We start from the raw sequence: 16,205 nt of genomic DNA on the forward strand, positions 1-16,205 counted from the left end.
GTGCTCGACAGCTGACTTCACTTTTTGCAGTGTGCAATTCAGATTGCAGGGGGCATTTAAATAGAGGGGATTTACAACAGTGAAACACGCTCAGATCAGAACGTTGTGGTTCACTGACAACCATTAGTTGTATAAAACAATTTTTGATGCCCAATGGAATTTTTTCAGGTTCATTTGCTCACAGAAGTTGATGATGGAGGAAAAACTGTTTCCCCTTAATTTCCACTCCAGCCGTACTCACACTTGGTCATCCCAACACTCGTGGGACGTGGGGCTGGAAGAGCAAAGGCTGGGCAGCGACAACTACAACCATGTGAACGCGATCCAAGAGCCGACTCCTACACAACCCTCTAACGTTTTAAGGAACAACTGTAAGTTCAAACAGGCAGAGTACTAGAAACGCCTCCCCACGTTTGATAAGAATCAGAGGTACAATGGACCTTTAGCACGTAATTCTTTAATGTAGTTTCTTGTGGAGTCTGAGAGGTAAATCACTCAGATGTGCAGCTGTATTTCAAGAGAAAAGTTAGACCGTATTGAGCTGTGTTACAGTCTTGATTTCAACTACAGAGCACAGCTTCGTACACTTCTGTAAAATGTTGCTGTATTATAGAAATCTGATTCCTGCTCCAAACTGAACACCGTCGCATATCCTGAAAAGAAACAAGTAACAACCAGCATAAGTGATATATAGGTACTGATGAAATTAAAATCAATTCTCCCTATCCCTGAATTCCCAAGGTTTTCAATCTTTGGAAAGCTACAATTAGCTGACAAAGGCTTCTTAAAACAAATGCTTTGCCACTGTGCCATCTGTACGGAGCATTAGCAGATTAAAACCGCTGATTTTCAAACTGCTGTTACTCATTCACATTTCACACGAATGACAAGTAGAAACCTAATCCAACTTCTGTATGAAATACAGGGTACCTCACACAGCCTTCCCAGGCAAGAACAGGCCCCCTGAAGCTTTTTTTATTGAGTACTGTATTTGCTTGATGTAGGATAATTGGTTGCTAACAAATTAATTTGTTCTCCCTTTATCTATACTTAAACGTGTTTTCATTTTTCAAGCGAAGACATTAAACTTGGTATTTATCCAACCATTTGTTTTTGGAAGGCTTAAGAAAATCCCATGAGCTGAGTTATCATTTCCTCTAAAGAAATAAAACCTACTCCACAGCTACTCATACATTTCCACAGCTGGTCTCGAGCTTGATGAACTTTGAATCCTGAGAAACAAAGTCTTAAACCAAGAAGTACTGTGAAACGAATACAGCGAGCTGGAAGAGCAGCTGCAAGGGAAGAAAAGTCCCTGCACTGGCACAGAATAAACACAAGGCAGCAACTGTCTCTAACAAAACCAGATGGAAGCGCAGTACCCTTTAAAACCAGAAACTGGTGTGAAAACCAAACCTGTCACCAGACTGTACTCCCATGGGGAAGCAGTAGTTGAGCTCCAGTCGGGCGATGTTGCCGAGGCGGAGCACCACTCCCGCGCCGTAAGACCAGCGGATGCACTCTGCCAGCTTCTGCAGGTGAGCCCGGGGACCATCGCCTGAACGCAGAGGGGCAAACAAGAATCAGAGAAGGTGGCAGGGTGCTCGCAGCGCCTGAAGACAGGCTGCTCCAGATTCAGAAGGTATTTACTACCCACAACTCCCATAAATGCCAAGGGCCTTGGACTCAAACTACTACGATTTTACCTGGACTGCTGCTTGATCTTTGTTCCCCACCACGGGGTACCTACCTTCATGAACACGGAAATGAGTACTAAAGACTTAAACTTCTTTAGGGGGTCTCTATTAGTTTTAAAGCTGATTAATCTGCTTTTCAACTGCGCACAAAGCGTCCCCCCTCCTGGTATGGATGCCGCCTCTCTCCCATCACGTGAGGCAGACAAATACCAACCACTCTGTCCCCAAACTGACTGAAAAGCCAGTGAAAAGTCATATGCTAGTACAGACACGTATCTGGAAAAAAGTTGGGGATGGGAGGGAAAAATAAGTCACATAGCTAGCACTCCCTCATCCACGCTCTAACGCCACTGATTTTTTATTTAGCTCATCCCTGTAAACATCAGAATGCCCCTAAAACATCACCCTTCCATCTCCCTTCAGAGCAGCGTGAGAGGTTCCTCAACGATCACGCCCTCAATTCACAGGCACTGCTGTTACCATCCCAGCTCTCCTTCCTACAGGTTGTGCTAGAATTTATGTAGAGCGCTGAAAAAATGACCAGCACTCTGTCAGGTACACAAGTTATAGCAGCAGCTTTCTGACTGACACCAAAAGATACTCAGTACTCTGAGGGAACAGACACAGAACAGCTCTCCTCTCCTGTTTGGTTCTGTACATAGAGAAGCAGGTTTTGTTCTACACAATTCTGCCGAGTCTTACCATAGTTAAGATTGCAGAGGTTTCCAGCATTAAGGAAGAAATGTGTTCGGAAAAGGTCCCCAAAGCCTCCGCGGCCCGGCCGGAAAGGCAGAGGGGTGTACAGATGCAAGCCTCCAGCCCAGTAGGCTTCTCCTCCCAGGTAATCACCTAGTTAGTACAATGTTGGAATAAAAGCATTCACTGTGGAATATATTAAAAGAACCAGGTGATAAAGGCACAAGAACACACCCTGAAGTTGTTCTACAGTGCACTTCTACCCTTTACAACTCCGGCCGCTTCCTTCTAGCTCTCCCCAACCTCACCACTGTCCAGGAAAAAAATCAGCGCTTTTCTTTAAACACAATTCTTTAAACCTTCGAAGTGAAGTGCCCTTTTCCTCCATGCCCGAGGCACAGCCCTGCCTGTGGTTCATCAAAAACTACCTCCCGACCACCTCTAAAGTACTTGTCTTTGTTTTAAAAATGGGAAATTGATACAATTCAACAATTAGCTTTAAAATTATACTGAATACGGGGCCCACTGAACAGCGAGTCAGCAGCAGAGTAAGGAATGGAACTGAGGAAGCTCCTGGCTCCGCAAACACCTTGGCTGACCAGACTCATGTGCCCTGAGCTACCGGGACATTCCGTGTATCACAGAGATTTAACGTCACCGTTGCTACAACCCTCTTTGGGAGCTTTTTCCGCTTGAAGGTTGCTCACTAACTGAAGTGACATACTGGGAGTGTGCACGTGTGAACATACACTGGGTTTACAAAATCAGCTTATGGCTTAACTAAGAACTAGTGGGCTGCAGTCCATCCTGAACTAATACACAGCAACAGATCGAGACTAACACCTCTCAGATCCCAAGTGCAGACCAAGTGTGATTATTTTTAAGCTATACAAAGCTGAAGGACAGAATCTGACTCTGTGACACACTAAGATTTACAGTCTTGTCGGGGTGGAATGTAGAAGCTTCAGACCTTCGCTCTGGGGTCCAATGCTGTACATGCTGAATCCACGCACGCTCGTTGGTCCACCAAGGTAAAACCTAGTGAAGATAAACAAACTGAATTTAATGCTTCACCAGAACAGACAGACTTCAAAATATCTAGCAAAGCAGCATTAAGATTTATGGCTGAGTTACAGGTAACTTCGTCACAGGTTTAGTAAAGCGTATTTAAAGAAATACAAGAAATTATAGCTAAACCTAAATCCTGACGCATTTGGCAAGAAATTCAAAATAAATGGAAGTATTAAAAATAAAAATCAGTCTGCCTTCCCTTACAAAGATCAAAGCAGAAGGATCCCCAGCACTGAAGAAGAATCAGAGTACTGTCTGATTCTGCCTGTTGCAATCATTTAGATACAAATACCACAGTTTAGATCTATCCCATGCAAAGCTGACACTTGGTATTTACTGTAAATTTCAGTCCAAACAGTTTCTGCTCGTGATCTTTAAACCCAGGTCTTAGAGAGCAAAAATGGCTAAAAAGCCAACAGTTACAAAATGGCTTTACTTCTAGAAAGACCTACAGTGTTACCTATGCCTGATACAAAATTTTGCAGACTCTAAATACCATTTTGCAACCATAAACATTGGCAGGCAGAGCTACTACACAGCAAGTTATGAACTTATGTTACCCCAATACGAAAATCAAAACCAGAAGGCATGGCTTGATTTCTAACACGCAATTAAATCTAATTAGAATCATTTTATTCTCATCAGAACCAGAACTACTACTGCTTCTCTCTTCTACTAAAGTTTTCTTTATCCACTACGTGAGTCCACTACAAAAAAAAATAAGAAACATTTTAGAAACTTGCCTATCAGCTATACTGGATGGCTTGTCTCCAATAGGCACTAGCATTCCACCCCAAAGTGATGCTGAAACAACCTTTGGAGACAAAAAGAAATTGTTTATTAATACGTATGACTTAATTTCCCTAAAAAAAGCATTAGTAACATTTCATCCCTCAGCAAGAGGCAGAGCTCCCAGCAGTCTGACAGAAAGCTGCAGGAGCATCGCACCACCAGTGTTTTCAGGGAACTCTTGATCATTGCTGCCCTCTTTCTTTTCTGCAGTGCTATGTCTGAGAAAGTCAGCACAGCGCATCGGAACCGAGGGCTGCTCGCGCAACAGCTAACGGGAACATGCATCCAGCTCCTGTTTTCTTATGAATTTTCATGTCCTGAAGTAACACTGCTGACATAAATTACACCTGAAAATTTTAAACCCGTAGGAGGCCAAGTCCAGCAAATAGCTACCAAAAATGTAGAATTATTACCTGTCTATAAACTAGCCTAATAATTAAATGAAACCAATTCTGCAAGTCACTACGTTGACTTCAAATACACATACAGCGTTACCACACAGTAATTCTTGGGCACCAAATCACTGTAATAAATACAATTAATATTTCCTTGCTGCCTGTGTACCCGCCGGTGAGATCTGTGGTCAGTACACGGCCTGTGCAGCATGCAGCTGCACGCAGGCCCATCCGGGGTGGCACGAAGGGACGTGGAGCCTGTGACAGGACACACTCCCCTGCCCATCACAGCGCGGGCACGGCAGCGGGCAGAGGGGCGAGTAAAGTCCTCCTGGCAGGGCCACGAAGCCATTAAATGCCCTCCTAGGAGCACACGCTGTCTTTCAGCCACAAATCAGGAAATAAATGTAAGATCAGCAGTGCACTCACCAGGCAGTGCCTTTTCTCCCACCACAGGGAAGGTGCAAATGTAACGATGCAACAGGGAAGGGGTACAGCAAACAGCCTCACGAAGCCCCTCTGCATCAGCCTCGCTGCTCCCGGCCCAGAACCTCCCTGCGCTGAGTCGCCTCGGAAGAGCAGGAGGAGAGCACAGGCCGGCAGAGCCCCAGCACCACTTCGGGAGCTTCGGCACGGCAGGAGCCGCCGGGAGCTGTCGGCAGCTGGCACTGCGCTCCCATTCTTCTGGTCTCCTAGAACCCCCTCACTGCTCCAGTACTTCCTCAAAAGCTATCAAGAGGCAGAGATCTTCTCATTGCTTTTTGCTTCTGGTTTTAGTGTGTTGGGATGCAAATTACTGTAACCTCTGATTTTTAAATCTTCCTAATGGAAGTTGCTGCTTAATTCCCCATTCAGCTGTGAGACAAGAACCTCCTTCTAAATACAGACAGAAATATGTCTAGGATATATTGAAATTCTTATTTCACTAAGCAGAAAAAAACCCCTATTTCCACCTAATACTAGATCTAGGCTGTTGAAACTGCCTGAAACTTAAGATCTCTCTGTTCTCGAAAGAAGCTGAAGTTCATTAAACCTGAACCTGGAGTGTCGTTTCCTCTGAAAGCAATCTGGTTGGTGTAAGCAAGAACTGCTCTGCCAACCAAACCAAGACTGCCAGGGATGATGGTACAGGAACTGGTTTCAAACCCACCCAGTGACTCCACAGCAAAGCACTGATGTGGAGAGCACACCATAAAAATGGTGACGTGTTCTGGCAGGCTGGCACCTCACCTGCTCACGGTACCACGTGTCTGTCTTACTGGGACTTAAATTGTTCACTGTGAACAAAACGTTGTAGTGCAAGCTTAGCGTTGTAGTGAAATCAGTCTTCCCATTCTTTCCCAATAATTTTATATAGAAGAAATAATTACACGCTATGACACCGAAATTAGTGGTCATATATGCATAATTTACAGTGACAAAACTAAACCAAGATTAGTCAGATGATTCATAAGCAGGTGAAAGAGACAGAACAAAGCCTGCAATAAGTTTTTGAAAAATCACTCTTAAGAACGATCCCAAAGAACAGACATGCTCAGCATTACCGCTGAAAGGAAAATAGTTGGTGTGGTTAACTGTCAATCAAGCCAATCTTTACAAACGCCACTTCTCTAGCGACTGTACGTGGCTGGAACATCAGGTGGAAAATAAAAGAGTATTTCAATTTCAAAAACCCAAATCAAGATATCACTTTCAAAAAAAATAAATCAAGGTACCTACACCATCCATCTTTCACTTCCATATTTTTCTAATCCATGGTGAAAAACTGTAAGAAATGGAACCAAAAACCTCATTTGCTAACTCACAGCAATTACTAAAACATCTTTCAAAAACTTACCGAATCCCAGATAAGTTGCTTATTCAACTGAAATTCAAAATCCTCTTTCAGAAAGCTCACGTCCCCGCCTGTATAGCCAGCCAGCTCCTGCGAAGACACAAGTTCTGACAGTTGTAACGGGCATTACACGCTTCTTCCCTCCACAAGCTCATCACATCTGCACCAGCACAGGCAGAGTTTTCCCTATGAGAAATACAGAATCGCTGCTACAGAGAAACAACTGGATTTTGGAGCAGTGAAAAGCCATGCATGACCCTCAGAACAATGAGCTGCATTTCTCTCCTCCAAATATTGAACCAAGGTATTGCGTTCTGAGACGTTTTGTAAATGAGAGCAAACCAGAACGGAGCTGGAAAATCCTGCACCCAAAATGAAAACTCTCACTGTATTTACCTAGACCGGAGCAGATTTCCTAACGTACTACAGCCGGGCAGGTCAAAAATGACAATTGAAGTGTCTGAGGCCACAAACGATACGTTAACTAAACCCTGAATTATAACGACCGCTCTTACTCAGAACCAGAGCAGTTCACTGCTGCTGACAGGAACAGCAGCACTTCTGATTGCAGTGGATCCCAAAGCGCTGCAGAGCTTAATGCTTCTGAGCACCACCCCACACAGCAGAGAGCCAGCTTTCCTAAAAGCTGACAGTAACAAGAGCAAAAAAACATTTTCCGGGTCAAAATGATACACGTGTATGCCTTCTGAGAGGTATCTGTACCCAGTCTTTCATTTTTAAGACTGGCAAACTTTGTAAGCAGCAACAGGACCACAGTCTGGTGGTCTTACGGGGCCGTGTTAGGAGACAAGGACTAATACCTACTGTGAAGTGTAAACACTGCTGGGGATGACAAATCTCAGCTAATCATTTAATGCTAACGGGGAGATAAAATGGCTGTGCTGTCTGACCAATGGTATACAAATGAAAATTTGCCACCACAAAAGAGGCTTAATGATTTTAAAGGGCACACACTGTAAAGATAAAAAGTAAACCCTGGTCATCACTATCTGAGCCACTTTACGACTGATCTCTAGCTTTAGACATTTTTAACAGGAACATCAATTGGATAAATTAAGACTCACTCAAGCACACCAATAAAACCCAATGATAGCATAAGTGATTTAATAGTACCTGATTAATTTTCAGCAAAGCACCTCGTCTTGGCAAGATTGAGGAGTTACGGGAATCAATTACCATGCCATGCTGAAAAGAATCAAAAAATTATGCTTAGGTTCCTGTATTTGTTGAATACCACAGAGTGACACTATTATTTTCCTTCAAAACCTGCACAAACAGTGGAAGTCAACCCCAGGGTTGACTAAGGCCAGGGTAGCTTCATGGGTTTGAGAACAACACACCTACAGAACCACTTAGTTTTGAATTCAGAGGCCACAGTTGTACCTCCTGGCCGTGGTACAGACCAGAATACAGCAGCAACAACGCCCCAGTGTACATCACCAGTTCTGTGCTGTCACCTGCAAACAGCTTATCTCCTCCAATTTGTATGTCACACGTTAAAGATGGCAAGTGACCAAAAACTGCTAGAGGAAAGAATATTTAGAAAGGGACAACAAGGTAGGACGAGGAAATGTCCTGACCCCATCTCCCACGAACCAACTGTGCAGAAGGAGCTGGCAGAGGGAGGCCCCGCGGGAAGCAGCCGCCAGCCCGTGTGACAGCCAGCACGCAACGCTCAGCCAGGGAAAGGCCTCCTCCTGCCCCCCCGGGCTCTGCCCGCACCGCCGCACACAGCAAGAGAGCTCTCAAGTAAAACACACTACCTACTACGACAAAAAGCTGCTTTGGTATCATTCTGAACTATTAGGTGACTCAAAATAATGCGGTTTTGAGAATTGCCAGGAAAAGGCCTTACAGAGAGAGAAGATTTAAGAGAGTGTCCGCTTTCTTCTCGAACGGAGAAGGACGCTGTTCTAGCAAGGCAGCCAAGCTCTCTCCACACACCCTCCCACTTCAGTGTGTGATTGGTCTTCCAGACTGGAAACTACAAATAAAGAATTAAGACATGAAAAAAAGTTCTGCTACAAAATTAAAACGTTACACCCTGAAAAGTCTTTCTCTCTGAGCTTTATTTATACATCAGTCTATTCTTTTTCTTTCCGAACTTCCCAGATCAAAGAGAAACCCTTTTCCATTTCAGAGTCACGTTAATTCTGCTCCAGCCAAGTGTTCCCTCAAGCAGGTGTGCACTACTGAACCCTCCCAAATGAAAACCATCCCAAACCGGGCTGGTACAGTCAGCTGCCTCTCTGAAACAATGCTTTAAACATTAAAAATTTGGAGAAAACCCACACTGGTATTTTTACATGGCCAAAATAAGATTGAATTCTAACAAAAGCACTCAGGTGTATTACCCCTGTCGTTCTAAAATTGTTGACCTCTTTCAGATAACGGCAGTCAGCCCTGTGCCCACGTGTTTCCATCATTACAAGAGTAAAGCAAACATTTGCCAACACCAGCTGTGACCTGAATTCAGTGCCCACGAATCACGTGCTCCACTTACGTTAAATTCTGTCGATATTCCTCTATCAGTTTCCCGAAGAGAGCTCCAAGGGAACTGCCCCGTTACTTTATACAGGTTAACTGAAAAACTGAAACACAACGTTACTGGCAGGTGTGAAACTATTTAAGCAAGTGGAGTTTTAAATTATCACAAAAACTTAAGAAACCAGCTCTGCTACATTATTAACAGCCCCTCAGCAAAGGGATAAATTGAATTATTATTCACTGAAAGATGTTACTAATTGTTTTACATCCCTTCACTAAAAAAAGTACTCAAAAAAGCATCCCCTACTTTCTTTCAAACTTGCCAGGCTGTGGTTTGAAGAACGACAGGCCATATGAAGTTTCCTTTGTTCCGTAGGAGAACTGGAAGGTTACCTTTTCTGCACGGCCAAAGAGATTTGGGAATTTGAGGCCAAGTACCTACGAAAAATAAAATTTAAAAAAAATTCATATAGCTTGCTGTGTGCATCTTAATTGTATGCTGAAGACAAACACATCTACGATGAGAATGAGAAACAAAGGTGTTAAAGAGAGTTGTAACACGTTTTAATTTAAAGTAGGTTTCTCTGTGTGCTGGCAGCAGAAGCCATGACATTATCACGAGTTACAGCTACTCACCCGCTTTTTATTGCTGTCCAGTAGCTGCTGACTTAACCTGCGTTCTCACTGCGTCACCAGTACTGCTGTTACTTCAAACAAAATCTCCCAGCCAGCCCCACACCATGAGAGGAAGTCTCTGCCGCACAGGAGCTGCTCAGCGCCTGCAGAGCTCCCAGCTGACACCAGGAAAGCTCCTTCTGAGCAGGGCCCGTCAGAACCCGGAGATAAGGAAAACTGTCACCACAGAGTCACTCCCCTCTTACTTCTGTTTCGAGTAACCAGAGGCTTTTGCCATCAGTCCTGACAGCAGTACAGCCTATCGCTACAGTTCTCCAGAAACTCGTTAAACACTTCTGACTGTTCTGACACAAACTCCCCGTAACCCCGCGGCAGCTCCTGGCCCTTTGGCAGCAGGGGTGGAGCGGGTTTCCTCCGGGCACAGACGCTCCCGGGCTGCTCTCCTGGCCCCTGCTCTGTTTTAAAAGAACACGAAGAGCCCGTGGGATCCAGCCCGCCCTCCTCGCACAGCAGGGAGGCAGGTCAGCCCCCGGGACTCTGTGCTGCTGGCTGCGACGCGCTCATCAGCCAGCCAGGTACCCCTAACCCAACGGGCTCTAAGGCTGAAACGCCAGATCTACAGACTTCAGGTGAACCTGTGGGATTAAAGAGATGTCAAATCTAACTCCTACAGAAACATAATCTCTGCCGCCCATACCACTGTACACAAGTCATGCTTTTTTATCACCGAGATGTTTCACTTCTCTGTAACAAAATCAAAAGAGGGGAAAGCCGAGTAGGAGCACAGCAGCTTTCAGCCTGTTTTCAGACACTCTAGAACCCGCGGGTGGGATTCCCCACCGGTCTGACACCCTGGACATGGCTCTTGGCAGCAGTAACTGCCCGTGCTCACAGAACTCCAGCACCTGAGTCACACAGTATCTTACCCAGGTTAAAGATACCCCTAAGGAGAGAAGGCTGAGTCCCTGATCCGGGTCATCCAGCAGCCGCCGGCAGAGCAGTGCAGGAACGAGCACCCAAGAGCACAATCGACCCACACCAGCACTTCTCTCACACTGACACAGCACCACCACGGCTGTTAGTTTTTGTGTCAATCCGTAAATATTTGTCACACAGCATTCTAATCTGATGCATCCTTAAATCAAGTCAAATGGGAACAAGTTCCACAGTTTGTATGGTTCTGGAAAACCTTGCACTTTGCGGCCTGGGATAACTGGTACTGGGCTAAAATAGTGAAAATCAAGGACAAGGAGAACACTTTAAATAGAAATGAAACGCCAAGCCCTTACTCATCTCTCCAGCAGATAAAGCATCTTAAATATTACCAAGAAATGACTTAAGTCATCTTAAGAATTAAAAAATTAACACACTGAGTTGGAAGCTACAGCATTTTTCCCTAAATGCCCAAAACAGGCTTTTGCTGAATGAAAGCCTGACTAATACAAAGACTCTGCAGAGACAATGGTCTGGCAAAGCCTTAGTAAAGCTGGATCAAGAAAATAATTTGGCTTGGATCACCAAACTCCTTCCTAGGTTTGAAACATGAAAGTAAGAAGAGTATCAAAAGGGATGAATAATTATTTGAAATAATCCATACCATACTGCCTTCGTTGTTGCCAACCATAGTGTTATAGCTTCCCGTTAGTCTTCTCAATTCTGTTACCTCGAAGGTAACATCTAAACCATTTGGAAGGGCATCATCTCCTGCATCAACGACCAAACAAACGTATGTTATCTCTAAAGACCTATTAAAAAAAAGTAAAGACAGAAGACGACTTGGAATTATTTGAAAACTGGTTGAATGAAATGATAATCAAAGTCTGCACTACAAAGAAAAATGGCTCAAGAAAAAGATGCTGTTTGGATATGAGGTGCAGAATTTGGTTCAATCCTAGCACAAAGGCTTTAATCATCAACATGTCAGTTTAGTTGTGAAATAGTAACATTTGGCTGTTACCTATAAACCCAACGACGTACACAAATTCTGACATTAGCATAACGAGAGATCAAAGTGCTCCAGGAAGGGCAAGAAGAACGCTATCCCTAGGGCAGAGCTCCCAGCGCTCTGCAGGAAGTGCTGAAGGACAGGAACCACCCCAGTCCCAGTCCCAGTCCCAGTCCCAGTCCCTCGGGGCTCCGGCCAGGGCAGTGGCTCCAAACCCCAGCCCTCAAGGGCACCTAACTCTGCCCAAAGCCCACGGGGCAGCAACCAGGGGGGCTGCACTGCATTTCCTTCCCAACCCCACGCCGTTCTGCTGCAACGGCTTTGGAAGCCACCACAGGAACGTCCACAGAACCCTCCTGTGAAACCCACACACGTTCACCTGCCCCACTAACACTACGAGCCGATTTTTCATCCCAAGGACTGACACAATGACTAGTACTGCCTTAAGCACCCAGGGTGTGCCGTGCCGACACGATGCTGGTTCTGGGATGTGTAATAGATGGAAGTACAGGACACGTTTTTAAGCTTTTCCTCGCATGCTCCTCTGAGAGTCCTGATTAAGGGATGTGCACTGTCATTATTTCCGTGCTGGAAATTCACTCATTTTTGCATATAATGTTTGTATACACACAGACACAGGCAAATATCTCTTTTTCGTAAGGTTACTGGATGCAGACACATACATTCATTTATATCTATCTCTACAGCACACTACATGTGTATCTAAACTACATAAAGACATATGGGAGAGTAAGTTAAGGACACAAAAAACATCCACCCTATTACCTGGGGAAATATACACGTGTCTGGGTGTGTATGAGAAGAAAGGTGAGGATTAATGAGGCAATACATACCTTGACAGGTGTCAATCAGAACCTCGACCTGTCTAAAGATTCCCAGACGAAGCAGCTTTTCACGAGCTTCATGCGATTTTCTCATTACCTACAGGATGAGATTAAATAGCTCAGTCGGTGAATCGTGGAGTAATAACAGAGTTTGAGTTGGAAGGGACCTCCAAAGATCACCCAGTCCGCTGGAGTCTTTCAGGTTACCAAAAAATAACTAGGATAAAATAGTTAAAGTGCAGCTAGGTCACAAAATCTTCACAGATGTATACAAAGACACGTATATGAGTCTTCAAAGGCGATCACAACCACTTCAACACTTGAATCTGTACAAAAAACCCCAAACCTGAGCATCCAGCTCAGTTCCTACCTTTTGTTAGCTTGCTTCCCTGTTGTTTTAATACCTAAACCTACCAGTCAAATAGATTTCCATAGTTAAAGCTTATGCATGTATTTACGGGGCACTTGCTTTTGGCAAAAACCCCAAACGCTCTAATTTGTTTAAATTAGAGTTCACAGGTCTTTTTTGCCAGCCATGCTCCAGGAAAAATTGCCACCACAAAGAGCCTAACTCACACTCTGATCCTCCGTGGAGGATCCATCTGTGCCGAGATCCAGTCGTTTATCTTAAGCAAATTAGCTGAAAGTGTCACCTACACAGTTTAGCAATTCTCAAATGCTAAAAATAAAGCTGAAAAAAGATCTCGGAGTACTGTTTGCCATCTCACAGCATCTTCGAGCTGAATACATGACAAAACACAGTGTCTGCCAGTATCTCCTATTCAGTTTGGCTTCTGTGCCACACGATCAGAATCATCACAAAACTTGCCAGAGTTGCCCCATGTCTGAAGGGAGCAGCCCAAAGCAGGAAAAAGAGAGAAAATCGAAACCTGAATTTTTAAAACAGGAGGTGTGACATTCATTGCAATACTTACATCAATGAGATTTTTGGCCTTGAAAACATCAGCGATTTCATACATGATAATGTCGTCTTTGGTCCTTCCCAGTCCCTCGAAGTGCACGTGCTGCACCACCACCTGAACAGAACAGACATTTAAACACAAATACTGAATTTGCATCTAATAACGAGCACCAACATCACCAGTGCAGGCAAAAACAGGCTGTCCAAGGGAGAAACCCTGAAGCTGCCTGGGCTAATCACTGCTGACCTACCCTATCAGATAACAGTGCTAGATACAATTCTGGAAAGTTGTTCCCTTAACACGGAAATTAAAGAAAGCTCTGACACCAAAGCTACTGCTGGGGGTAGCAGAAGCGACGGTAACAGACTGCAGCTGAGACTTCAGTCCTAAGTGTTGTACAGACAAATAAATCACTGCAGAAATCACACTCAAGTGTTAAGACATGTAAGGGAAAACATGCCACCAATCAGTCCCAGTTCAGCTGTATCTTGTCTCAGCGACACAAAAGCGTTAAAAGAAAAAACAAACACTCACAAGCCATAAATGTTTAAACTGTAACTACTGAAATTATTGCTATTACCAGAGCACTGTAGCTTAAAATGCGTATTAGCATCACTGCCATCGTGAGGGTTTATGTGTTCTTAAAAGCGTTCATCTTGTCACAAATGGGAGGTCAGTGGTTGGACCGGGTGATCTTCAAGGTCTTCTCCAACCGATATGATTCTGTGAAATCATCTGAGATGATTTCATCTTAAAAATGTCAACCCATCCCAGGTCAGCTGCTGCAAATCGACTCCAGTGATTGCATTGCCCTTGTTTTTCCAACCTTTTCAGCATATTATAGTTTTAGGGGTAAGCGTCAAAAAAAAACCCAAAACCTGCAAATGTTTCGTGTATTTACATATAATAAACCAGCAGAGTAAGAGCAACTTTGGATTACTGCAAACTGCTTAAAAAGCCCGATCAGAATATATAGATGTAATGAACCAAATAAATGTTACCAAGCTTCTAGTGAGGATGACTCTGAACAGCACAAGGGAAAGGAAAACTTTCATGAAAATTAAGGTAACAGTGCTGGGTACCTCACCCCACTAGCACAGCTAAATGCGTTAGGGGCCAAGACAGACATGCTCTTACATCTGAATTTTTTTTTAAAAAAAAAGTTCCCCTCCTCCGCTGAGGTCAGCGCCATCATTCACGCGGTGGGACTGTACCCTACGGCGGCTACACCGCGCCCGCCCGCCGCTCAGGGACAGTTGCTGGGTTTGCTGCTGAGCAAAATCTCTGAGGAGGGAGGGGAAATCAGCACCTGCCAACAGTTCTACTGGCTCCCAGCTGAGGCCAGTAACTCCCGCCGCAGGGAAAAGAAGAACAGGAACCAGGCACCACCGGATTAAATTCACCGTGCGGAATTTAATTCCCTCACATCTCAAAGCAGACTTTCGAAAGTTCCCTTCGGAAAACAATCAACAAGGGTGGGAAGACATTTCCCTTCCCAACAAAATCATCGTGTTGTGCCGGTACTTACATCTTTGTTTTCCAGAATTTCCTGCTTGGCCTCCGGTTCAACTTCAACCAGCTCAGCTTCCTCTCCCAAGGCACCAAAGTCCGGCCCCCCCATTGGAAGAGGCTCCAAACTCTGAAAGTGGAGAAGAAAACAGCGTTGAACCTGGTGTGTGGGTTCGTGATTTCTGCCTTTCGCAAAGGAAAATGACTGACGCTGCACTCGTCAGATCCCGAGGGGAAAACGCAAAACTGAAGAACTACAGAGAGGAGAATTATCAGCACGTTTGCTACTCACCTGCTTGTCAAAATGTTTAATGCAAGCTGAACGCCTTCCTTGTCAACTGATCTCTCAAAAATACCCTGCACTCTCCCCAGAATAACCCGAGATCTAAGGAATGCTTCCTGTGTTAAAGATGAATTCTACCGTCTTAAAAAAAAAAATATCTAAAAAATCAGGGTGTTGCTACTTACATTTGGGTTTTTGGGAGGGAGAGGAGTAGGAATGTTGAGCAATTTAAAACAAAAAGATGTTTTCAGCACGTTGCTTTGCCTATATTTATACACTTTTGTATGCTCCTCTTTCTCTTCAAAGTGGCCTTCCAAGTAACGGGCAAGAGCCTCAGGGCCCACCCGCCAGCAGTGAATGTTTTATCAAAGGAGTTGTGTTTTATCAAATGTTTTGTCTTCCTGGCACCTGGAAGAGCCCTAAAATAAGGCTCCTCAGGGGGGATGGGTTCCAGCTCGAGTGGACAGAGGGCTGCCTGCAAAAGCAGGGGTTGGGATTGGGTAACTCGGTAAATCTGCTTTTGTCTTAATTCGCTAACACAGTACTTGCTGCAGTATTGAAGGACGGGCGTTTCTGCTGGGAGAGGAAACTGCAGTTACATACCAGGATCGAGTTAAACCCAGAACCCCCTCTCGCTCCCAACAGCAACACCTACCAGCTTGCACTGCAGGTGGATACAAAACCAAGGAGACAAGACGACAATTTGAAACAGAAATTCCGTTAGTCACCACGATCAGATAAAACCCTCAGTCCAGTCAAGCCCTGTGAAAGGCCTCAGGGGCCCCGTGGAACCGTCCTGACCCCTGAGCCCCGCTCCCTGCCCACCGCCCACCTGAGCCCCGAGCCCCCTGCGCAGCTCCCCGGGGCCTCTGACCGCAGGGTTTGCCCCGGGGCTCTCCGCTCTCCTGCCACAGGACGCTTCAGCCCGGGTGTCCCTTCCCGCCGACAGCCCGCGGCCCCCCGGGACCCCGCTCTTTGCTTCCTGACGGTTTCTCCTCCCCGCACTTTCCCTCCATTCTCCCTTTTATTCCTCACTTCCCCCCCTTTCCCTTCCTCCCCCTTTTTCACCCC

General features: G+C 45.0%; 1 protein-coding gene across 1 annotated transcript in view; it reads right to left on the reverse strand.

The window, feature by feature from the left end:
• Positions 1-438: 438 nt before the first annotated feature.
• Positions 439-16,205, reverse strand: part of SAMM50 (SAMM50 sorting and assembly machinery component) — a 17,525-nt gene continuing 1,758 nt past the window's right edge. The window contains exons 2-15 of the mRNA XM_026864485.1: positions 14,871-15,062; positions 13,355-13,456; positions 12,429-12,516; positions 11,227-11,333; positions 9,301-9,431; positions 9,010-9,097; positions 8,362-8,490; positions 7,620-7,691; positions 6,489-6,575; positions 4,208-4,278; positions 3,364-3,431; positions 2,400-2,546; positions 1,417-1,558; positions 439-653 (exon numbers count right to left, since the gene is read on the reverse strand). Coding sequence (XP_026720286.1) covers positions 608-653; positions 1,417-1,558; positions 2,400-2,546; positions 3,364-3,431; positions 4,208-4,278; positions 6,489-6,575; positions 7,620-7,691; positions 8,362-8,490; positions 9,010-9,097; positions 9,301-9,431; positions 11,227-11,333; positions 12,429-12,516; positions 13,355-13,456; positions 14,871-15,062 — 1,470 coding nt within the window. The 3' untranslated portion in view covers positions 439-607. The remainder of the gene's footprint in view (positions 654-1,416; positions 1,559-2,399; positions 2,547-3,363; positions 3,432-4,207; positions 4,279-6,488; positions 6,576-7,619; positions 7,692-8,361; positions 8,491-9,009; positions 9,098-9,300; positions 9,432-11,226; positions 11,334-12,428; positions 12,517-13,354; positions 13,457-14,870; positions 15,063-16,205) is intronic.

This window comes from Athene cunicularia (assembly GCF_003259725.1).
Source record: "Athene cunicularia isolate RWA chromosome 1 unlocalized genomic scaffold, athCun1 chr1_part2, whole genome shotgun sequence".
In the NCBI taxonomy this organism is placed as follows: Eukaryota; Metazoa; Chordata; class Aves; order Strigiformes; family Strigidae; genus Athene; species Athene cunicularia.